The sequence below is a fragment of the Strongylocentrotus purpuratus genome, unplaced genomic scaffold (genome assembly GCF_000002235.5).
Source record: "Strongylocentrotus purpuratus isolate Spur 01 unplaced genomic scaffold, Spur_5.0 spur5_scaffold_12, whole genome shotgun sequence".
NCBI classification, from domain to species: Eukaryota; Metazoa; Echinodermata; class Echinoidea; order Camarodonta; family Strongylocentrotidae; genus Strongylocentrotus; species Strongylocentrotus purpuratus.
In genome coordinates, this window is record NW_022145597.1 from 31,835,527 (window position 1) to 31,859,774 (window position 24,248).

General features: G+C 37.8%; 2 protein-coding genes across 2 annotated transcripts; both read left to right on the forward strand.

The window, feature by feature from the left end:
* Positions 1 to 331: 331 nt before the first annotated feature.
* On the forward strand, positions 332 to 11,504 carry LOC115922784 (centrocin 1-like). Its single transcript, XM_030982442.1, has 5 exons — positions 332 to 414; positions 3,419 to 3,529; positions 4,494 to 4,655; positions 9,214 to 9,319; positions 11,018 to 11,504. Exons 2-4 carry the CDS (start codon positions 3,436 to 3,438, stop codon positions 9,312 to 9,314), a joined length of 357 nt encoding a protein of 118 aa, XP_030838302.1. The 5' UTR covers positions 332 to 414; positions 3,419 to 3,435; the 3' UTR covers positions 9,315 to 9,319; positions 11,018 to 11,504.
* An 8,766-nt stretch (positions 11,505 to 20,270) lies between these two features.
* Positions 20,271 to 22,728, forward strand: LOC115922785 (centrocin 2-like). The gene is made up of 4 exons (XM_030982443.1): positions 20,271 to 20,407; positions 20,825 to 21,001; positions 21,578 to 21,680; positions 22,250 to 22,728. Exons 1-3 carry the CDS (start codon positions 20,314 to 20,316, stop codon positions 21,673 to 21,675), a joined length of 369 nt encoding a protein of 122 aa, XP_030838303.1. The 5' UTR covers positions 20,271 to 20,313; the 3' UTR covers positions 21,676 to 21,680; positions 22,250 to 22,728.
* Positions 22,729 to 24,248: the final 1,520 nt, after the last annotated feature.

Genomic DNA, 24,248 nt, shown 5'->3' on the forward strand with positions numbered 1-24,248 from the left:
CATTAGTTTGTCGAGGTCATAAGTGTATCCATCATCATTTTGATAATATATGATCTAAATGAATCTTCATGTACATTGACCTATATACTACACCTACCTTCAACTCGGTCATTAAACAAAAAACAAAAAACAAAACAAGACAAATATCCGCCCTTATATATTTATATTTTTACATTTCTCATCGAATAAAAAGTCTCTAAAATCAAAATAGAGTTATCAGTTATCAAAACATCTGGCCAACCCGATCGGTCCTATCAATCATTACACGCGAGCAAGAATGATCAAAGAGGCGTAGATGAGGAAAGTAGTGAGGAATAATATCCATAAAAGGGAAGCCATAATCGGTTCGAGTCATCAATTCAAGAGCTCATCTCACCCGCAACAAGCTGCCTTCAGAACCTTCTCACCAGATTGGTAAGCATCTGTTTTCTACTTTGCAGACTATAATCACAGAACTTTTATTTTAAACCGATCTTTCATTAATATGTATTTTGGCCCATTTCTAAATCTTGTTTTGTTCAAATGGCATATGACTTTTTTTTTTTTTTTATTGTTCACCAATACGATATATATTTTACAATCTGCCTAATAGGTTTATTTGCTTTTAATTTATATCTTTGATGTTTAATGTTTACGCTTGGTTCGTTATGTTTCCCATTGTATATTATAATGATGATATTATTAGTCTTCGGACTACAATCGTGTATCAGTGTATGAAGATATCAATAATGTAGAGGTGTTGTGGTCCTGTGGATGAGTCAATCAAGACCGGATTACCTAATGCATCGTTGTTATGTTCGCACATTTTAATGTTGGACAAGTCTATTGAAATAGGTTTTCAGTTTGATTTTGCGATGGTATTTGCAATCTTACATATTGTAAGCATCACCCATTTGATATATCTCTAAAGTCAGCGGCGTGAGTATCAGATTTTTTATTTCTTTTAATGGCAACCTGCATCGGGCAAATTATAAATTTGTGCCGCCCCTATCCAAAAATCATGAGCTCAAAATATTAACAAGCTTAGTTCTCGTTCATTTCGTTTAGAAATTATAGCAATGTAGTGAATTAACGCTTTTAATCCGGGAATCGGTAACCCAAAGTTTGATAAGTCTAGGAGTTATCCAAGCGAGGGAGGAAAAGCGACCATGTGGTAAAATTGATTGATTGATTCTATTCGTTAAATACTAGGCCTAAGTAAATTTGCATTAGATGAAAAAGACTCAATAGAAAGGAAATACCTCATGCAATAACGCGAGAAAGCGAATCTTCAGAAAATCGTGTTGGAATATAAATAGAATTACACTGATTGGTGGACAATTTTCTTAAGTTTGATACTTATGTCAGTCTGAAAAATATGTAAATTGGCACATTCTGTTAAAATATTTCCAACACAAAAGAATCCTAACGGGTTAGACTTCTTTTATTATATATTAAAATTCATGCAAAATTTGCATTTTCACCTACATAATGGAAAAAACTCCAACCGACGGTGTTTCAGAGTTTAAAAATGAAAAAATACTATTCTATTCAATTCGTCGTACATATATTCTACTACTAGGTTGAGCGTACTCGCACTGATTTGACAAGCTTTTTCTATTCAGTTCTATTCTCCATGATCTTTGGGAGCTCCTGTCTTGGTAGACAGGTTTCTTTTCCTAACTGGTCAATGTAAGTTATTGCTGGGCGCCCTCTGGTGCGTTTGCCCCTTGAGGGCTACCAGAAGAGCATTTGTGAAATAATTTCACTCTTGCTCCTCCAGCAGTGCCCACTGAAACGGAGGCGACGGTCTCTCAGTCTGGCTGAGATCGGTGTAATGTCCCTATACAGTTCAATATTGGTCATATGGTCACTCCAGTTGACATTTAGTGCTGCTCTCAAGAGTCTTGTATAGCAACCATCCAGTTGTTTTGCCAGGCTACTCGTCAATGTCCAGGCTTCCGATCCATAGAGCAGTACAGTTTCCACTGAAGCCCTTAAGAAACGACTTTCAGTTTTCTACCGAGGTTTGATTTCCAAATGGCTGTCAGCTTTTTCAAAGCTATCCAGGCTTTCGCCTTTCGGATATTCAGGTCTTATTTTTACTGATCAACCCACGAGCCAAGATACTGAAAGTCTTCAGCTTTGTCTTGTCAGCAGTACAGATCTCGCCTTCACGAAGGTTGTACATCATGAATTCTGTCTTAGTACTGTTTATTTGTAGACCGATATGGCTTGCTGCAGACTCTACTTGTTCTAGGAGCTTCTGTGCCTTTTCCAGATTGTCTGAGATTAGTGCAATATCATCAGCAAAGTCGGTATCTGTGATCATTTCAGCAGGATATCTGCTACTTTTACTTTCCTGTAGGGTGAAGCCTAGATCCTCGAACCCTTCAGTAGCCATTCTTAGAGCATAATCCAATGTTATGATGAATAGGTATGGTGCTAAGGTATCTCCTTGAAGCACTCCTGCTAAGATGTTAAAGGAGTCAGTCTCTCCATCCGGTGAACGTACTTGAGCTGTGGTATCTTTGTACATCAATCCTACTGCTGTAACTATTGTGTGTGGTATTCCATAGGCTCTTAAGATCTCTAACATCTTCTTCCTATTGATTGAATCAAAGGCCTTCTTAAAATCCACGAACGTAAACACTGCCGTCAGATGCTTTGCTTTAATACCTTCCACCTGTCTTCGCAAAGTTAGAATTTGCGCTACTGTAGATCTTCCTGGACGGAATACATTCTGGTTCTTGCGGAGAAGGGGTTCCAGGTGAGGACGGATTCTATTCAAAAGCATTTTGTTGAATACTTTTGCAGCTACTGGGGTCAGTGCTATATACCACGGTAGTTTTGAGGGGGTACTGAGATCTCCCTTTTTGGGTACAGGGATTATTATGCTCCTAGACCACAAGTCTGGTTTCTCGCCATGGATAAGTGATCTGTTGCATACTTCCAGAAGTTGTTGGTCAAGGGCACCAGACTTCCATACCTCTGCTGGGATTCCATCCACAGCGGGGCATTTATTATTGGAGAGGGAGGTAACTGCCACTTTGAGTTCTCCAATGGTAAATTTGCTTGTTTTGATTGGGAGTGTCTTTTGGACCATCTTCCTTACTGTATTGTTGTTGTCTGGTGGAGGTTGACCAAGTAGATTAGAAAAGTGATCTTTCAACTGGTTTAGTCTCTCTTGTGGTGTTTTACCTCTAAGCTGATCCACTGGGGTCGAGGCCTTTCCAGTGATCTCTTTCACAATATTCCATACTTTCCTAGTCTGCTGTTGGACTGCACCAATCTCTATCTCAGTGCATTTTTGAGCTATGTGACATATATATTCTAGCAATATATTAAGGACGAGCATTTTCGAGAAATACGGAACCAGCAAAATTGGAATAACTCCCAATTCTCGTTTCCTTTGTTCTTCCTTTTTTTAAACAAACAGAAGCTAAACTAGTCAAGATGATGATCAAAGTAGCTCTTGTGCTCTGTGCTATTGTGGCAACCAGTATGGTGTGCGCAAAGAATTTTGAAGAGCAAGATGCATTGGACAGTTGTAAGTATATAAGTCAGCCAGGGACGTCAATGCTTAAAAAGTTGTGATCGCCCTCTCAAGAAAACTGCCAAAAACCCCTAAGCTATTGTCAGAAAAACTGTTAAATTAAGACATTTCGTTAACACATAATATTGTCGTACGATTCTCTTTTACTCGGGGGGGGGGGGGGCAGTAAAAATATAATTGGTGCACAAGACCACAGGTTTTCCATCCCCTCCCCGAAACACATTTTATCCACTCTTCAAAACTTACCCTTTCGATTTTTTTTCCTCGAAAATTTCCCCACTGAACAAGGTTAACCCCTTTACAGCATGTAACTGCAGGCCCAAAAATGGAAAGGTTAAAATTCCAACGGCTTTTATAACTACCCACACAACGAAAGGGCCTGACACGTCCCCCCCCCCCTCATTTTTTTAAGGGGGGGGGGATCGTTCTCCCCCCCGGATAATTTAAAAAAGTAAAATAAATGATAAAATTCAAACGTGATTTATTTCTGATTCGATACCAGTGATTTACAAATGTTGCTGAAATGGCATGGTTTTTCCCTGAGTTTCCAGGGGCTCTGCCCCTGGACCCCACCAAGGGCCCAAAGACGGGCCCATGGTTGCTTATCTGAGAGTAAATGAATGCCTAAAAACCCTGAGGTTCCGGGGGCTCTACCCACTGGGCCCCACCAAGGGCCCTACGATGCTCATCTGATTGTACACCCCCTTTACCCCACTCCAATTAGTGACGTGCATGCCAGTATCACAATAAGGTATCAAAATATGCTCATCAGACCGTAATTAAATGCCTAAAACCCCTGAGCTTCCGGGGTCTCAGCCCTCTGGACCCTATAAGAGGCCCTAAGGCGGGCCCCTGAATGCTCATCTGATCGTTATCAAATGCCTAAAACCCCTGAGTTTACAGCAATATATATTTGCTTTTTTTTTCATTATATCTCGTTTCTATGAAAACCATGCAGTGCTGAATCTAATGCTTTCGGAAGAGGCTGCATCTCCCGATGCTGTGGCCTTGCAGAGCTGGTTCAGTCGCACGTTTCATAAAGCTCGTGACCTAGTTAAGAAAGGCATCAGCGCTGGACAGCGCATCTGTTCGGGGGTTGGTCACTCTCCAGAAGAAGCTCGTAAGTAGCCACAGAAATATAATTTATGAAAAAAGAATAACAATAACATTAATGGCAATGGTGATAATGATAATGGAAATTAATAATAATATTTCGTAAATAGTTGTATGTGAGATTGCTTTGCTAAATATAAAATACAAGAATCTGTTCCATATCTTTAAACTATCATTGATATCTGATAATTAAACAGTGAGTAAAATAAACCTACCAAACTACATAAGGCACCGGTTTTTTTTAAAACTATGACCAAATACCTAAATGGCCCTTTGAGAGCCTGAAACTTTCCAAAGATAAAGAATTAGAAATCAGTAACAACTTTTTCTTGTAGCATGGACCTAGGTTAACCTCCCATAGCTTAACGAAAAATTTTCATCGTTGCTTTATGCGCATGAGTTATCCCTGAACAGCAAATTGTTTACGGAATTTCGTAACAAAATTGACACGCCATTTTGGTCGGAGTTGAAAAATATATATAGCCACAAACAATATGTTTTTTTTCTATTGATGATTAATGAGCATGAGTGGATCTTAAAGAAACTTAACAGTAATCTGAATCAACTCCCCTATTTTAATGAAAAAGTGCAATTGAAAATGGCGTTTCGGACGTTACATTTTCCGTAAACATTGTAGACCCTCATTTAACCCACTAGAACAACAAATTAATGAGATTGTATATGGTTTGAGTGAGTTTATTAGTTGCTCCAAGTGATTTTATTGAAAGAAACTATAATTTAATTATAGTAGCGCTTATGTTAGAAATATACTCAAAATTTGAAAAAGTCGTCTCATTTTCCGTAAACAGTTTTGTAACGTCCGAAACAATTTTCAAGTTGAAGTAGCAGAAAATATATGAACAGCAGGATATATCTATCATAATATTTTGTTAACATCTCATGGCAGCTACCCACCAAAACAAAGAAATTTGCAATACATTACTACAATACTATTTTGTAGTTAAAACCAATTTTCCGTTAACAGTTGTAACGTCCGAAACAAATGTAACGTCCGAAACAAAAAATACCAATAAAATGATAATAATCCATATTTTAAGGTATCTAGAGTGAATAAATCATTATGAAATAAGTTATTATAAGTCTTAACACAAGTCAAAACACAAATCAGGTCTTTCAAATCCATTATTTTTTTGTAATCACAAGAATGGTGTTTCGGACGTTACAAAATGTTATTGTTAACACAAAGTCGACAAATTTCACCTAATTTTCCATCATATCTGCAAGTTACTATTTCACAATGGACACTCCTGTTAAAAACACTATTTTGACGTTACATTAAACTGTTAACAGACATTTTGATACTTTAACTAGTTCAAATGAGGGGCAATGATAGATGTGAGAATAGCAAATTTCATTTGTTTAACCTCTCCTTTTGCTATTTACATTGGTGTGTGTTTGCAAATCATGGGGTTTTCATTTTTATAGAGGTTGTTCCAAATGATGTCATATAACCAAAGATTGTATGGTCAATTTACACTATCTGGTAGGTTACAAAAATCAAAATCACCTACTTAAGCAATACCCAGTGTGCATGGTCATGACATAGATATGATACAGGTATATGAAGTTGATAAAATCAAGCAAATTAAAATGTTTTTCTAAAAACTTATGAGAAATATGTATTTTCATCTGAAAATACATTTTAAAAAGGGCACTCAGTACTGTAACTAATCTATGTAGAAAGGATTACTACTGCCATTATACAAAACTGGAATTGGCATTTACGCTTAGTAATGATAACAATTTATCAAGCAATTTTATGAAATTGGTTTGCACACTACATGACACACTCATTGGTTGCATACATGTACAATTGATGAGCACAAAGGCTTCCATTATAAAACAATAATCAGTAATCAGTATCCGATTCCTATTATAGAAACTTGTACAACATAATGTTGACATAGCTGTAGATCTGCCAAATTTCCAAATGACAAGAAAATGGATTACCGATTTGTGGGGGTGATTAAAGCATGAACATGAAAATAAGGTGTAGCCTCTTCAAAATTAATCAATTCATAATTTTTCCTTTCATTGGATGAATCACCCTCAAATGTACTAGCCTTATGTACAAATACTTTTCAAATGCTTGACCCTCATAACAAAATGTACATGTTAATGATCATTTCATGATCCTAAAGATATAGTAACTTCCTCAAATTTATGCAAAAATATTGGGATGTACAATGAATTAGTATTCCCATATTTCTTATTACTTAAATGGCTGGGGATACTTTTGTATATTTTTATTTGTTAAAAGTATTTTTGTAATGTTTTGCTTACACTGTACACAATGTACATGTATGTGATAGTGATATTATTGAATGACACACTACATGAATCTAGTTTAAGGCAAAGTACAAAGCAAGCCGATTAAACATCTATGTTGTAAAGTTTGAAGAAATTGATGATCTGGTTGAAATGTTTACATCTTGTAACATCCGAAACAAACTATAGCATATATTGTACACTATTGTTCATAACCTGCAAAAGAGAGTATGTTTGTAAGTGAATTTTCTAGGAGTTGTGATGACTACAATTGCTATTAGCTCCATATTTCACTTTGTTAGATCACATAAGCATTTTTAACTACACGTTCCTGAAATGAACAGTATACCTTACATAAATTGAGTAGTCGATGAAGACAAACTAGGTATATGTGCAAAACTAATTAAAACTGCACAAGTTTTTCAATAAATGTTAAAGAAATATTTTTCTGCAAACAATTAATGTAACTTAGGTCAATAATACCTAAAGAAAAACAATTAACTTGAATAAAGTTATGATGTTAACAGTGTGTAACGTCCGAAACACCAGTGGTGTGACATATGAAAATTATTAGGCAATGCACTGGTTCCCCAATTTTTTTGGATGTATTTAACTTATATCATCAGTTGTTATAATAAAATAAGTTTGACCTAAGAAAAAAGCCTTTTACCTGTTGAAATAAAAACTTTTTATTGTCAAACCCCTAATTTGGAGCTATTTTTCACTTTCAAGGGACACAAAATCTGTATTTTTCAAGATAGACACTCAAAAAAATTTGCATGAATAATCTCTGAAACATAAAGACCAACATATTTGTTGGTGAAGTTAATAGCAAATGAGTTTTATATCACAGTTATTAGATATGCTATAGTTTACAATAAAATTGTAAAAACTCAAAGTATTCATATCTGGTGCATAAATAAGGAGATAGATTAAGGTCCAAAATTTGCATTTCTCAAAAATATGAATAGTCCTGATCCTAAAAATACATGTTTGAAGTGAGTAAACATGATTTTATTTCAGACCCTATTGTGGATAGATTTGATATATGTTTAAAAAAACAGTGCCATAATACAATGAAATACTTGATTGAAAGTAGGGGAGTTTGATGTGGTGCACAATAACCCCTCTGTTAATAATCGAATAGTCCATGGTGTTCATGCATATTCATGTTTTTGCTTGCCTCGGCAAAATGCTTGCCTATACTAAATGTAAATATTACGGTGGGGGTTGGATGAAATGGACATAATGAACAAATCAGAACTGATTTATGATAATTCATGCTTCTTATCCTTCGTGTGCTTGACTCATAACCTTACAATCGCGTGGTAAGTTGAGCCAAAAGTTCGACTTGTTGTACATGTGTAGGCAATGACGAGCTTGCGACCTATTTTGATTAAATTATGGTGGGTGAACTTTCAAAAGTCAATGGGAAATGAGGGTTTCAATGAAAGAGCTAGTGATAACGTACGTCAGGTGGATGTGCTTTTTGTTTAAACAAAACAAAAAAGAATTTTTAACGATTTTTTTTTTTTTTTTTTTTTGGGGGGGGGGGGGGGGGGGGGGGGTAAAAGTCCATAGGCTAACGTACATGTTAGGCGGCTGGACTCTGCCGATAGGGGGCGTTCTTAAATGAGACTAAACGGAGCTACATGAGTGTCGAGCCCTTCCTAAGCCAGCCAAATTAACGCTCGCATTTTTAGAAGTAATTGATCTTTATTTCATTCATCATAAAAACATCATAAAAAAACATATACAATTCAAAACATAGTATAACAATGAAAATAAAGTACAACAAGAACAAAACTGTCATATGAATGTGGAGACAGCTAGAAAAGCCAAAGGGTTTATTGGTGCTGCCACTGAAACATCCTACCACGTACCCATTTCAACGTGGGTGGGGAGAAATAATGAAAATAAAATGCCTAGCTTAGGGACATATAGTATTTTAAGCCCTCCCTCCCCCCCCCTCCAAACAAAAAAAATGTTAAGGCCTTTTTTTCATCCCAACATAGCCGCCCGGTACATTTTCTAAGACATCCGGCCGGGCTTTTTTTATTATGTTTATTTTTTTCCCCCGAAAAAACTTCCTTTTACTAAGCAGTATGATTTCGTTTTTTCATTATATAAAAAACAAAAACAAAACAGGCGGCCTTAAACAAAAAGGGAGCGGGCGGCGCGGGGACGCTAAACATGATTTTTTTTGTGTGAATATTTTTCCTAGCCAGTCCCCCCTCCTCGTTTCATCATATTTTCAAATATCATGTACATCTTAGGCGTTAAAATTCTGACTGCGTTCCCAGAGATGAGAGAAGAGGATCTCAGCGAAGAGGGCGTTCGAGAGATCTGCTCTAAAATAAATTCCTTTGGCCGTTAGACTCGGTACGTATTAAAAAAAAAAAATATTAACATGAAACAATATTATTATACTGGTGAGCACTAATTTTTTTTTGCCCTCGAAAATGGCTCCCCGCCCCCTCCCTCCCCCAAGCACCAAAGAGAGGGGGCCCGTCTCCAAATAACGGTAAAATTAACGTGTTTTTACTTATTTTTTTCCCATTGGAGGAGACCCGGGCCCTCCGGATCCGCCATTAGGGGGTGGTGGGGGGGGGGGGGGGGGGAGGTGGTGGTGGCAAGCCTGGGCAAATCAAAACTATAAACAATCCGACACTTATAAACTTTTTACATGTATTTTGCTTTAACAATTTAGATACCTGTCAAATCTCAAATAAGCAATGTTTAAGAATATAATATTGTTGGCCTATACTTACATTTTTACTCTGACATTAAAAAAGATACTTCTCTATGTTTTGGATGTTCCAGCATTATCAGTTTTAGAATAGTTGATGATTGCAATTGATCAATAGTGATAAATATGGAGTCATTAAAAGAATTATCTTCTAATAAGATGTACAATATACATGACATTGTATATAGGTCTATATGCTTCTTTCTTCTCACCGTGCCCCCTCTCCCTTTCTCTCGTTCCCTCTCCCTTTTCCATTCTTTCTCTGTCTCCCTTTCCTCCCTCTGCCCCCTCCCCCTCTCTCTCCCTTTCTCTGTCTCCCTTTCCTCCCTCTGCCCCCTCCCCCTCTCTCACCCCTTTCTCTGTCTCCCTCTCCTCCCTCTGCCCCCTCCCCCTCTCTCACCCCTTTCTCCGTCTCCCTTTCCTCCCTCCGCCCCCTCCCCCTCTCTCACCCCTTTCTCTGTCTCCCTCTCCTCCCTCTGCCCCCTCCCCCTCTCTCACCCCTTTCTCTGTCTCCCTTTCCTCCCTCCGCCCCCTCCCCCTCTCTCACCCCTTTCTCTGTCTCCCTTTCCTCCCTCCGCCCCCTCCCCCTCTCTCACCCCTTTCTCCGTCTCCCTTTCCTCCCTCCGCCCCCTCCCCTCTCTCACCCCTTTCTCTGTCTCCCTCTCCTCGCTCTTCCCCCTCCCCCTCTCTCACCCCTTTCTCTGTCTCCCTCTCCTCCCTCCGCCCCCTCCCCCTCCCTCACCCCTTTCTCTGTCTCCCTCTCCTCCCTCCGCCCCCTCCCCCTCTCTCTCTTCCTTTCTCTGTCTCTCTCTCTCCCTTTCTCTGTCTCCCTTTCTCCCACTCTCTCTCCCCCTTTTTATGTCTCTCGGCCTTTCTCTCCCCTTTCTCTTCCCCTTTCTCTGTCTCCCTTTCCTCCCTCTGCCCCCTCCCCCTCTCTCACCCCTTTCTCTGTCTCCCTTTCGTCCCTCCGCCCCCTCCCCCTCTCTCACCCCTTTCTCTGTCTCCCTCTCCTCCCTCCGCCCCCTCCCCCTCTCTCTCTTCCTTTCTCTGTCTCTCTCTCTCCCTTTCTCTGTCTCCCTTTCTCCCACTCTCTCTCCCCCTTTTTATGTCTCTCGGCCTTTCTCTCCCCTTTCTCTTCCCTTTTCTCTGTCTCCCTTTCTCCGACACCTCCCCCTTTTTTTCTTTATGTCTCTCTTTCTCTCCCCTTTCTCTTCCCTTTTCTCTGTCTCTCTTTCTCCTCCTTTCTCCCGTCTTTCTCTGATTCCCTTTTCTCCACAACTCCTCATTATGTTTTAAACAAAATCTATTGTCTGCTTTTATTTATCACATAGGAAGGGATCGTGACACAACATTTGGAACGCTTGATGTTGATTCTTCCTCGAGAAACAATGAAATAAAAGCAAGAAATCGTCAACTTCCATCATGTTTTTGCAATTTCCTTATATTAATTAGAATCTTCTTTATCACTCCTGTATTGTTAAAATCCTTAAACCTTGGTTTCCTTCTAAAATGAAATGATGGTGAGTGGTTTTCATTATTAATACATATTTTGCCTTTACTTAAATGTATCCAATCATTATACATCTTTCAAAGGTTTTACAAATATGTAGGGTTAAAAGTACACCAACCTTAAAATCTAGCATAATACTACATCTTTTCATCAAAAGCTTGAAATTAAAAACGTTCTCTCTGTCTTGCTCTTTTTTTTTCCTAAAGAAAAGTAACAACAACAAGACATTGTAAGCATGGTATAAGGGAAATAACAAATAGTATTGGTAATAATGCTGATAATAAAATCACATGAACTTGCATACCATATAGCTAGCGTGTTTGTTTTGGACATTTTTGTTATATGATATAAAGCCAGTAGGGTATGATTGATAAAATATTGTTGGTATGCAGAGAAAATACGAAAAACAACAACACTTTGATGAGAAAAAGTGTGAGAGGCAAAAATAAAACAAAGTAAAAAGGTTGAATAGAAGAATGAAGAGATAAAGAGAAGAAGAGGGAGCACGGGAGAGGAGAGATAAAGGAAGAGAAAGTGAGAGAGAGAGAGAGAGAGAGGAGGGGGGGGGGTAGGGAGGCAAGGAAAGCGGACAAAAAGAGAAAGAGGAGTGATAACAGAAGAGACAACTAAAGGCAGAAACGGAAAGAATGAAAGAGAGAGAGAGAAAGATGGAGTGACAAAGGAGATGCGAGAAATATGCACTTGAGGAGCATTTGAGATGGGGAGAAGAGAGAGGAGAGCAGAAAGGTCGGTTTATCTTACTTTAAACCTATGACTAGGACGGTCTTTGTGTATGCTAAAGGCACTGGCAGTGCCTTAAAAGGACGCCACACGTAGTAGTCCACTATGTCAACGTGCAAATCTAAAAGTCCATATTGCCTCCGCCGCGGCTACTTCGTTGCGGAGGCATACAAACAAAATTTTACAAAAAAAAAAACAAACAAAATCTCACACTGCGATAAATCCGTATGAATGGAATATATATAGAAAGAGCACTCGATCTGAATATATCATCTGCCGATACTTTTGTCTCTTCGATACAGACAGCTTCATTCCCTGTGCTGCCCTCAGGAGGTGGTTTTGACTCACTCTGATCACAAACACATCTTCTGTGTTTGTGTTGTTTGATATCATAACCTGTTATTAATATTGAATTAATGATATGCATTAGGGCAAACAAAAAATAATGTATTACTCGTCCGGTCTTTCTTTAAAAATCAGTGAGGGAGGCCTTTACTGTTATTTTTTTATTTTTTTAAATATTTTTGTCAAGATGGCCGCCATTTATAGACAAAGCTTTTTGATCATATATTGTATATATGTAAAGTAGATGATATTTTATCACATAACTTTGTCTTCGATTTGTCAATCAGAAACAAAAATCAGAAATTGAATGATTTTCTCTCTCTTTCACAGACAACAGACAAGCACTAAATACTAAAGTGCAAACAGTTAATGCATTCCTGTGGTCAATGACTATGTACTACATGTACAAACAAAACACATTGGCACAGCCGTAAATGATTGTTCTTTAATCAATGAGCAACGTTTAAACTACCGAGTACTAGTATAGAGATGTTAAAAATATCTACAGTGCAAGATGTCAAAATTAGTTGTCAATGACTATGATTATGGGACCTCAAAATTCAACTACAGTAGCATAGCTACCTCACATTCGACGCCTTCTGATGACGACTTAAAAACATTGCAATTAAAAAAGCTTGGTTTGGGCTACAACACTGAGAAAAATGTCATGGTTTTACAAGTTTTAGTCTCACACTCTTTTAAATACTGACATGAGGAAAGTTAAACATTCTCGCAATAATACGTGCAGATCTGTATTAAAACTCTTAGTACCTGTTAGTTTTCAGTGGTCTAGGACATATCCGTTTAAAGGCGTAGCTGTGCACTGGTCAACCACATATAATTATATTGTGTAAAATATGTATCAAGCAAACCTGAGTAAATTTAAAAATCCTTTCCTCATAAGCAAGTTTGAAACTATTTTGGGGGTTTGGGTTTTCCTGCATGTTCATAGAAATGTTCCCATGTTTAAGGGGATGTAGGGTGTTTCCCCCTTATTTATAAGAAAAAATACATTAATAAGATAAAATAAAGAAGCATCAAAGCAATTATAATATAAGTCCATGCACAGCTCTTTTCTTTTTCTAAATAAGGTGTAAAAACTACGTACTTCTGCACATTTAGATTTTACAAGCACACATTTCTATACCTGATGTAACTTCAAACTGGTTCTATGACATGAAGATACATGGGTAGGGGTGGGGGCAGGGGGCACAGTGCCCCCACTCTTTCGAGTACCCCAAAAGTGCCCCTTTTTACATAGGAAAATTGCCCCTTTAACTTTGTAAGAAGTCCCCCTTTTAACATAAGAAAAGTACCCCTTTTACTTTGACAAATGCCCCTTTAATTTGTAAAAGTGCCCCTTCCCCTTTTCACCTCTTGTAAGTGCCCCTTTTATTTTGACACATACCCCTTTCATTTCGACAAATTTCCATTTACCATTGCAATTCGTGTCCATTTTCCATTCTCATAAGTGCATTTGTTAATCTCTAGTAAGTGCCCCTTTTCAGGTACGAGAAGTGCCCCTTTTCACTTTTGATAAATGCACCCTTCACGTCTGATAATTGCCTTAATATAATCTGAGAGGTGCCCCTTTCCTTTGTAAGAATTTCCTATGCCCTTGTTAATAACTACCCCTTTTTAACTCGGATAAGCACACCTTATATTTTCTCATGTGCCCCTTTCCTTTCTAATAAGTGCCCCTTTTCCTGTTGATGAGTGCCTTCATTTGAAACAAGAGACCAGTTCCCCTGTTCACAAATGCCCCTGTTCACCTATGAAAAAAAGTGTCTATTTTCATTCTCATAAGAGCCCCTTTTCATTTCTGTTTCTGGTAAATGACCCTTTGCAGGTACGTGAAGTTACTCGGATACTCGTTTTACTTTGAGAATTGCCCCACCCCTGATAAGTGCTCTTTTCATCTTTAATGAGCGTCCCTTTTCATCTTAATTAACTGCCCCTTTTATTTTGACACATGCCCCTATTCCTTCCTAATAAACGCCCCTTTTCCTTCTTATAAGTGCCCCTTCCCCTTCTCCTAATTACCCCTTTTGATCTATGATAAGTGCCCCGTTTATTCTAACAAGTGCCTCTTCTCATAAAAGCACACTTTCACCTCCGATAAATGCCCCTATTAAAATCTGATCGGTGCCTCTTTTCTTTCAACAAATTGCACATTTTCCTTTATTGTAAGTGCCCCTTTTCATTCTCATAAGTGCCCCTTTTCATATCTGGTAAGTGCAACATTTCACCTCTGATAATGACCCTTTTAACAATGATACGTGCCCCTTTTCCATTCTAATAAGGGACCTATCCCATTTTCGCCTCTTATAAATGCCCATGTTAAAATCTGATGGTTTCCCCTCTTCCGTCGACAAACGCCCATTTCTCATTCTCATAAGTACCCTTTTTCATCCCTAGTGAGTGCCTCTTTTTTTAGGTGTAAGAAGTGACACATTTTCACCTCTTTGAGATCTGCTTCTTTTCTTTTCTAATAAGTGTTTTATCCCTTTCGATGAGTGTCCCCCTTTTTTCATCATTAAAAGTGCCCCTAATGTCAAGCGACTAGAAGCAATTTCCCCCAGAGCTCGTTCGCTACGCTCGCTAGCATTTATAGTTAATATAATTATGTTACTTATCAAAGGTCTTTCCAGTCTTCCGTTATGAGAATGTGCTGATATCCCCATCAGGATTGTTTTTTCCTCTTTATAACTTTTTAATTTTCGTACTGCGACCTCACAAATCTTCACATTTTTCAGACCATCTCACCCAACTGCAAAGTATGATGCTTAAGTAATATCTTATATCACGTATATATAAAAAGAAATATTGAAATAATCCCTGATGATGTTACCACAATATAGGGGTATATACCAATGTCTACAAAATTGTTTATTTTCGCTTCGAGATTTCCCTTTGTAGGTGCCCTTTTATCTGGAAAGTGCCCCTTTTTACTTTGAAATTCAGACATAAAATTCAAAAGATTTGGAAAACCGATAATCATTAATTCATAAACTTACGAAAATACAGTACACGGGGAAATCTCGTTTTGAGCAGGCAGGACATTATGTGCTTGCACAGAACCATTGACATCTTGAGGTCGCAAATCAAATTATAAGAATACTTTTTAAAATTTCCAGGAAAACTTACCAAACTTTCACCTACCAACTTTCTTGTGTAATTCTCAATAATGGCATCAACATGAAGTTGTAAACAATATTACAATAATAATTCATTTCATAAGACGGGGCCCAGTTCTGTTTAAAATAAATTTTAATTTCTTCATAAAAATTATGTTTCAATGCATTTAAATTTTTATTACGTATTCTGAACTGAATGAAATGAAATAAATATTAAAAACCAAATACATTCCTTGAATAAGTCTATTACTTATGAAGCTTAGAATATATGTAGGGTGCATTGAGATCAAAACACATCAAAAACCAAGAGCAAACAGTCCAAAGACTGACACCTGTCTTGGCTACAAAGTAAAATTTAAATCAAATATACATAATAAAATAACAGCAACGAATACATAATCAAGTTACATAAGTTAAAATATCCAATAGCTAAACTATCATTACTAAATATTGCAATAACATATAAACAGTAACAACAAAAGTATACATCATTACAATTACATCAATAGAGGACTCTCGAGATGTGCAATAACTAAATCAGGCACAGATCGAGAGGTAAAAATGCATAAGACTATATAAAGGGGTTAAAAAGATTAACGGTGAAAGAGAGGGGAATACGGCTGCTAAAGAGAGAGAGAGAGAGAGAAAGAGAGAAGAAAGGAAATAGGAAGAAATCTCAATATCAATACGATCAGTTTACTCTGTAAATTCAGCACAAGTATCCAAAGATTGTAGATACTATTGCAATTATTCTGAAATACATGTACGTACAGGAAAAAGAAACATGTGCAATCTACCAAAGAGGAATAGAAATAGAACAAGGAGGAAAAGAGAAGAATTCAAGAAAAAGAGGGGAAAACACAAGATAGGAAATGAGAAGTTAATAGATTTACACAAGTTTCATAATGTTGATTACCTTCTCTGCCTGTGGTATAAATGAATTTTGGTATCTGAAAGGACGGCAAGCTGGTTGGCAAAGAGGGTCACTGTTTCTCAACTGGCGAAAATATAAAGCTAGCCTATAACTAACATAGATTATTATACTTAAGAACAGATCAATAGGAGTTATAGAACACATTATAGTATTCTAATAATGGATAGCTTTAATGAAATCCGAGCGCGGAAAAGTTTGAAACCATTTGTAAAGCCGGATATATTCTCAAAGTCGCACGCATAGGCATTGTCTGGCCAAGTTGGAGAAAAGATCGCATGCGAGTCTTTTGTTGATGGATGGCTGGCGCCGCTGTAAAGGGAGAACTTTCGCACGCATAGGCATCGATCATTTTGTCTGACCAAGTCGGAGGAAAGATCGTATGCGGGTTGCTTGTTGATGGATGACTCGCGCCGCGGTAAAGGGAGAACTTTTTTAAAAAATGCCATTATTTTGTCGAGGTCGCGTGTATCTATCATTATTTTTATATTCGGATATAATAGGTGCCCCTTTTTACTTTGACAAGTGCCCCGTTTTCATTTTAATAAATGTCCCTTTCCCCTTCCTAAAAGTGCTCCTCTTCAGGAGCAAGATTTGCCCCATTTTTACCTCTGAACAGTGCCTCTGTTACTTTAACACGTGCCCCTCTTCTTTCCTAATAAGTGCCCCCTTTCCCTTTCTTATATATGTCATCTTTTCAACTCCAATAATTTAAATACCCCTAACCCCTAAGGTATGAGAATTTTCCTATTCCCTTCTGATAGTGCCCATTTTTCCTTTCTACTAACTGCCCCTTTTCACCTCTGATAAGTGCCCATGTGTATGCTTGGAAGTAAGCAACTAGGTGGCGACGGCTTTAAGTCGTCTCCGAGGTACTTGGCAATAAGGACTAATGCCTTTTCAAAGGCATTGAAACTCGTGACCTTCCGGTTACAAGACCGCTGCTCTACTACTGAGTCAATGCGCCTTCTAGTTCAAAGAATCGAAGCAGCTTTGTGTAATAACTGGAAACTTTTTTCTACCACTATAATGAAAGGTGGTGGAGCCGGGAGGGGGCAAGGGGGCACAATGTCCCAAGTTTCTTAAGAACGAAGTGTGCCCCTTTTAGAAATACATCCGCTTTTTTCAAAGCTAACAACTTCCCTTCTCTAGGCCAAGGTAATCAATTGACCTTTCTTCACGAATATAAAGACTGAGACAACGTTTGATCTTTCAAACTAAACTCAAATGCATTTCCATTACCAAATGTTATTCATGTTAAAAAGACTGGTACATAATGACGATACGTGCTATATGACAAGACGTTGTTACCATCCCTCATCTTCCCAGAAACAATAGACTTCTCATAGCCTCCCTAACTTATGCCCTAATTTAAAGCGACTGAGAGCCTTCTTTCTTCAAACTTCCTCCAAAACTCGCTCGCTTCGCGATTAGTTTATCTCATTAAGAAGCACATTGAAGGTCTTATTTATTATTTCATTATGAGATTGTGCTTAAAACCCCATCTGGATAAGTTCGTCTAATAATGAAAAGCAATCGTCCGTAATGTGACCTCAAAAACCTAACAGTTTTGAGTCGCTTGCTTAGCTCACTCGCAAAGGAATATTTAGACCATCACACACAACAGCATAGTATGATGCTGAAGTAATATCTTGGACCAAGTAAAGAGTAAATCTTGAAAATCATTCCTGATAATGTATTAATTACGCTTTAGGATATATAAATATATCGCTTTGATGTTACCCTTTGTAGGTTCCTTTTTTCTTCCAAAGAGTGCCCTTTTAAAATTGTTTAATGGTGCCCCCCCCTCCCCAATTTGAAAAAGACGATCTGCCGCCGCTTTATTTTTCCTATGGTATTGTCTTGACTATATAGGCTTGTAAGAAATCTATTATTGCATTCTTTGAGTTTTGCATGTCTTGTCAAGAAAGTGGTGTATACAATTTCTTGCTTTAACATTTTGTCACTCCCTTGTCTCTCTTCTTTCTCTTCTTTCTCCTCTCTATTATCTCGATTTTTCCCTCTCCCCCTCTCCCCTCTCCCCCTCACATCTCTGTCTCCCACTCTATCTCTCTTTGTAATTCTTTTAACATACTCCCCCGGTCGCTACGCTCCCTCGCATATGATACGGAATTTAACGCTAAACACTATTATAGATAGCTCACATTTCCGAAGGTTCGTTATATCCTTCAGAATCATGAACCCTTTTTAATTTTTGGAACTACAAACCTTTTGAATAAAAATCATTTAGAATAAGAAAACCTCAGATTGATAAACTTTTGGACTAACTGACCTTCGCAAATATTCACCTTCGGAAATATAACTCTTTGGGGGGAAAAGACATGTAACCGATCTTGATGACTTCTAAGTTCGTGTATATCTATAGCCTAATAAAGAAGTATAGTTGAACAAAAGATAGATTGATTAATTCTACTTTACAATGATCCGCCATATATCTTTTTCCCATTGAATACAAAGTCTCTCAAATCAAAATAAAGTTATCAGTTATCAAAACATCTGGCCAACCCCATCGGTCCTATCAATCATTGCACACGAACGAAATTGATCAAAGAGGCTCAGATGAAGAAAGTGGCGAGGAATAATTCCATAAAAGGGAAGCCATAATCGGTTCGAGTCATCACTTCATGAGCTGATCTCACCCGCAACAAGCTGCCTTCAGATTTGTTCAGAACCTTCTCACCAGATTGGTAAGCATCTGTTTTCTACTTTGCAGACTATAATTACAGAACTTTACTTAATAAGCGATTTTTCGATAATATTTTTTTGGGACTCATTTCTTAATCTTACTTCGTTCAAATGGCATAATGTTAGTTTCTTTATCATTCACAAATACAATGCATATATTCTACAACCTGCCTTATAGGTTTAATAACTTGTAGTTCAAAACTTTGATGTTTAATCTTTACCCTTGATTTGTTATGTTTCCTTTTACATATTATAATGATGATATTATTAGTCTTCGGACTACAATCGTGTATCAGTGTATGAAGATATCAATTATGTAGAGGTGATGTGGTCCTGTGGATGAGTCAATCAAGTCCGGATTACGTAATGCATCGTTATAATGTTTGCACATTTTAATAGGTGTTGGACAAGTCTATTGAAATCGCTTTTCAGTTTGATTTTGCGAAGGTCTTTGCAATCGTATATACTGATATCATCACCCACCTATCTATCTCTAAAGTAACCTTTTTATGGCACCCTGGGCAAATAATAAATTTGCGCCGCCCCTGTCCAAACTTATGAGCTTAGATTCTAACAAGCTTAGTTCTCATTAATATCGTTCAGAAATTATAGAATGTAGTGAAAATGATTTTAATGTATTTAATCCGGGAATTGGTAACCCAAACCTTTATTAGTCTATGAGTTATCCACGCGAGGGAGGAAAAGCGACCATGCGGTGAAATTGATTGACTGATTTTATTTGCTAATTTATTGTTTAGGCTTGAGTAAATTTGCATTATGGAACATACAAAATAGAAAGAAAATACCTTCATGTGATAACGTGTTGGGATATGAATAGAATTACACTGATTTGTTGACAACTTTCTTAAGTTTAATACTCATGTCAATTTTTGAAAAATCTGTAGATTGGCACATTCTGTTTTTCTGTATTTCCAATAGAGAGATTTCTAACGGGACAGGCTCTTTTTTATTTGTAAATTAAATCTATGCAAAATTTTCATTTTCACCATTCAAAACACGATTTCTTAAGCGTTTTACAATTTGGGGGGAAAAATTCCAACCGACGGTGTTTCAATTCTTTCTATATTCTAGCAGTATAATAAGGACGAACATTTTCGAGGAATTTAGCACAGAAATACGGTACCGGAACATTGGGGATAACTCCCAACTATCGTTTCTTTTGTTCTTCTTTTTAAAAAACCAAACACAATAGCCTTTCACATATTGCAGGCTGCTTCCCAAGCTAAACTAGTCAAGATGATGATCAAAGTAGCTCTTGTGCTCTGTGCTATTGTGGCAACCAGTATAGTGTGCGCCAAGGATTTTGAAGAGCAAGATGCATTGGACACCTGTAAGTACATAAGTCAGCCAGGGACGTCAATGCTTGAAAAGTTTTGACCGCCCCCTTAAGAAGTCTGTCAGAAAATCTCTAAGCTATTGTCAGAAAAGTTGTGAAATTAAGACATTTCGTTAACACATATTATTGTCGTACGATCCTATTTTACTCGGGGGAAGGGGGGGGGGGCAGTAAGAATATAATGTGTTTTCCAGGCACGGGTACTCTAAATGCGTTTTAACAAACTCAACAAACTTTCCTTGTTTCCCTCTCATTTTTTGCCTATTAATTTGACACCCTAAATGCGTCACTCGCCTTAACCAGTCAAAACTTGTTTTGGTCGCGCGTATGTACATCGATATATATTTGAAAGCTCCCCCATGTTTTTTTTCTTTGTTTTCATTACATCTCGTTTCTATGGCAACCATGCAGTGTTGAATCTGATGCTCTCGGAGGAGGCTGCATCTCCTGATGACGCTGTGGCCTTGCAGAGCTGGTTCCACCACCATCATACTATACATCATCATTATCATCATTTCATACACCATTATGGCCTCCATGTTGCACGGAACGTATGCAGGGGGTTTGCTCATTCTCCAGAAGAAGCTCGTAAGTAGCCACACTCATATTTTTCTTTTTGCCCCCCGAAATTTTAAAAGGGGGGGTAAGGGGGGGGGGGGTTAGGGGGGGGGTAAGAGGGGTAAGGGGGCGGGGTAGGGGGTGAGGAGTACTTAATTATTATTATTATTTTTTTTAATATTTTTTTTCACACTAACAGAAAAATTGCGTACGCGTTCGCATGTGATTAACACAGTATTATCCCGTTCGCTGGATTCTATTGCTACTTGCTTATAAGAACATATAATTAGTGCCTTGTCGGCTATTAAACCCACAACCTTCGCATCTCCAGTAAGTGTTTTAAGCCCCCCCCCCCCCTCCCCAACAAAAAAAAAAACAAAAAAAGGAAGGAGGCCCTTTTTTCTTCTCAAAATAGCCGCCCGGCACATTTCCCCAAGACGTCCATGATAGCCGCAAGCTTTTATATTTTATTCTAATTTTTTTCTCCGAAAAAATATCATTTTAGAAGTATGTTTTTTGTGTTTTTCCTTAAAAAAAAAAGAAAGAAAAAAGAAGAAAAAAGGTGGCCTACTTTCATCAAACTTTCAAATTTCATGTTCATCTTAGGTGCTAAACTTCTGGCTGCGATCCCAGAGATGAAAGAAGAGGATCTCAGCGAAGAGTATCTTCGATCGATCTGTGCTGGTCACTACTTTGGCCGTTAGACTCGGTACGTATATTTGTACAATAACAATAACAAAATAATTGTAGTGCATGTGTTCAACCAATGATTTTCGACTCACAGTATATATATACAGAGCTGCATTTTAATCATCAAAATTTCAAATTAGATTCAATCACTTTTTCTCAAGTATTTTTTTGTAATGTAGGAGAGGGGGGGGGGGGGGGAGGTAGTGGCAAGCGGGCAGATTAAAACTATAAATGAGTATTAAAACAATCCACCACTTATAAACCTTTTACATGTATTTTGCTTTAATAATTTAGATACCTGTCAAGTCTCAAGTAAGCAATGTTTAAGACTATAATATTATGGGCCTATACGAGACTGTGGACATGAGCCAGTGGCGGATCCAGGGAGTAAAAACACGTTAATTTTACTTTTATTTGGAGACGGGCCCCTCCCCTGGTGCTTAAGGTGCTTTTCTCCCACTTCCTCTCTGTCTCCTCCTCTCTCCCCCTCTCTCTCCCCTCTCCCGTCTATCTCTGACTCCCTTTTCTCCACAATTTCCTCATTATTTTTCAAACAAAATATATTGTCTTCTTTTATTTCTCACATAGGAAGGGACCATGAGGCAACATCCGAGACACTTGATGTTGATTCTTCCTGAAGAAACAATGAAATAAAAGCAAGAAATTGTCACCTTCCATCGTGTTTTTGCAACTTCCTAATATAATTAGAATCTTCGTTATCCCTCCTGTATTGTTTAATCCCTTAAACCTTGTTAATCCTCTAAAATGAAATGATGGTGAGTGGTTTTCATTATTAATACATATTTTGCCTTTACTTCCATGTATCCATTCATTATACATCTTTCCAAGGTGTATACAAATATGTAGGGTTACAAGTATAACCATTCTTAAAATCTAGCGTAATAATATACATCTTTTCATCATAAGCTTCAAGTTAAAAATGTTCTCCCGGTTTTGCTTTTTTTTCGCCCTAAAAAACAATAAGACATTGTAAGCATGGTATTAGGGGAATAACTAATAGTATTAGAAATAATGCCGATAATAAAATCACATGAACATGACAAACATACCTAGCGTGTTTGTTTTGGGTATTTTGTTATATGCCATAAAGCCAGTAGTGTATGATTAATGGAATAATGTTGGCATAAAGGGAAAATACGAAAAACAACACTATGATAAGAAAAAGTGAGAGAGGCAAAAATAAAACAAAGTGAAAAGGTTGAATAGAAGAAAAAAGATAGAGAAAGAACAGAGGGGGCACGGGAGAGCAGGGAGAAGAGCGCGAAAGAAAGAGAAAGTGTGTGAGAGAGAGAGAGAGAGGAAGTGATGTAAGGAAAGCGGAAAAAAGAGAAAGAGGAGTGATAACAGAATAGACTACTAAAGACAGAAAGGGAAAGAATGAAAGAGAGAGAGAGAGCGAGAGATGCAGTGACAGGGGAGAAGCAATAAATATGCAATTGAGGAGCATTTAAGACGGAGAGAAGAGAGAGGGGAGCAGAGAGTGTGAGTGCGTGCGCAAGGGTATGCGTGCGTGTGTGTGTGTGTGTGTGAGGCACACACATTACTCAGTTGGTCTGTATACAAGTATCTGCAAAATGAGACTATAATACGCTCTGTACTTAAGTTTGACCATGGACCTATACGGATGGACATTCAACGTGATTCTTTCTTTGATCCAATGATAGTCACCGCCTACTGATTATGTGCATCTTAATGAGAACATTCAGCTGTTTTAACAATAACGACTGCGTAAGCATTTTCGGTCATTGACAAAGGAGCAGTTTAACTCTCTTGGATATTGTTTGGATGGTGTGATCTGTAAGAGTGTGTCTTAAATACAAAAAACATCCCCAATGGGGAGCAGCAAAGTTGAAAAGCAGACGATTTTGGTGATATGAAATGTATAATTATTGATTTGCACACTTTCGCACACACCCATGACCTTATAAAACAATTAGAAGGCCATGATCTGTATAAGCCCTGTGCGTTGTAACTCTGGAATATTATAAGGAAATTGGGGGAAACGGGATTTTAACCCGTTGACTACTGAATTATGTAGTTCCCATAGGCTTAATACAGGTATCACCAGGTTCCAGTAGGCAATGGGTTAAATCACAACCAATCCAAATATAACCTCTATCTGGTTATCAACATGTTTTTCAAAATAAAATATAGTACACGGAACAACAATTTCCGATTATAAACCAGAACTGCACATCGATTTTCTATGATTTAAGCGAGTTATTATCTTCTGCGCATGTATATTAACATGTGTAAAATCACTATCTTGATTCTGTCCCGGCTTTTTGGCGGTGACCATCATGAGATCAAAGTGGAGAAACATGTCCGGAAGGTTATTGAGACGACATTGACGGAGACAATCACAATGAATAAGCCAGTTCATAGATACAATCCGCGCATGGGCAGATAAAGGTCATTTGTATAAAAATGTTTAAAACCCACAGAGATGAATACTGGATATGCGCTCATGAAAGTTATGTAACATTATTCATTTATGCACCAACGGTACATTCTATGATACGAAAGTGGAAATATTCTTTTCAAGAGGACAAACAAAAGGTATTCA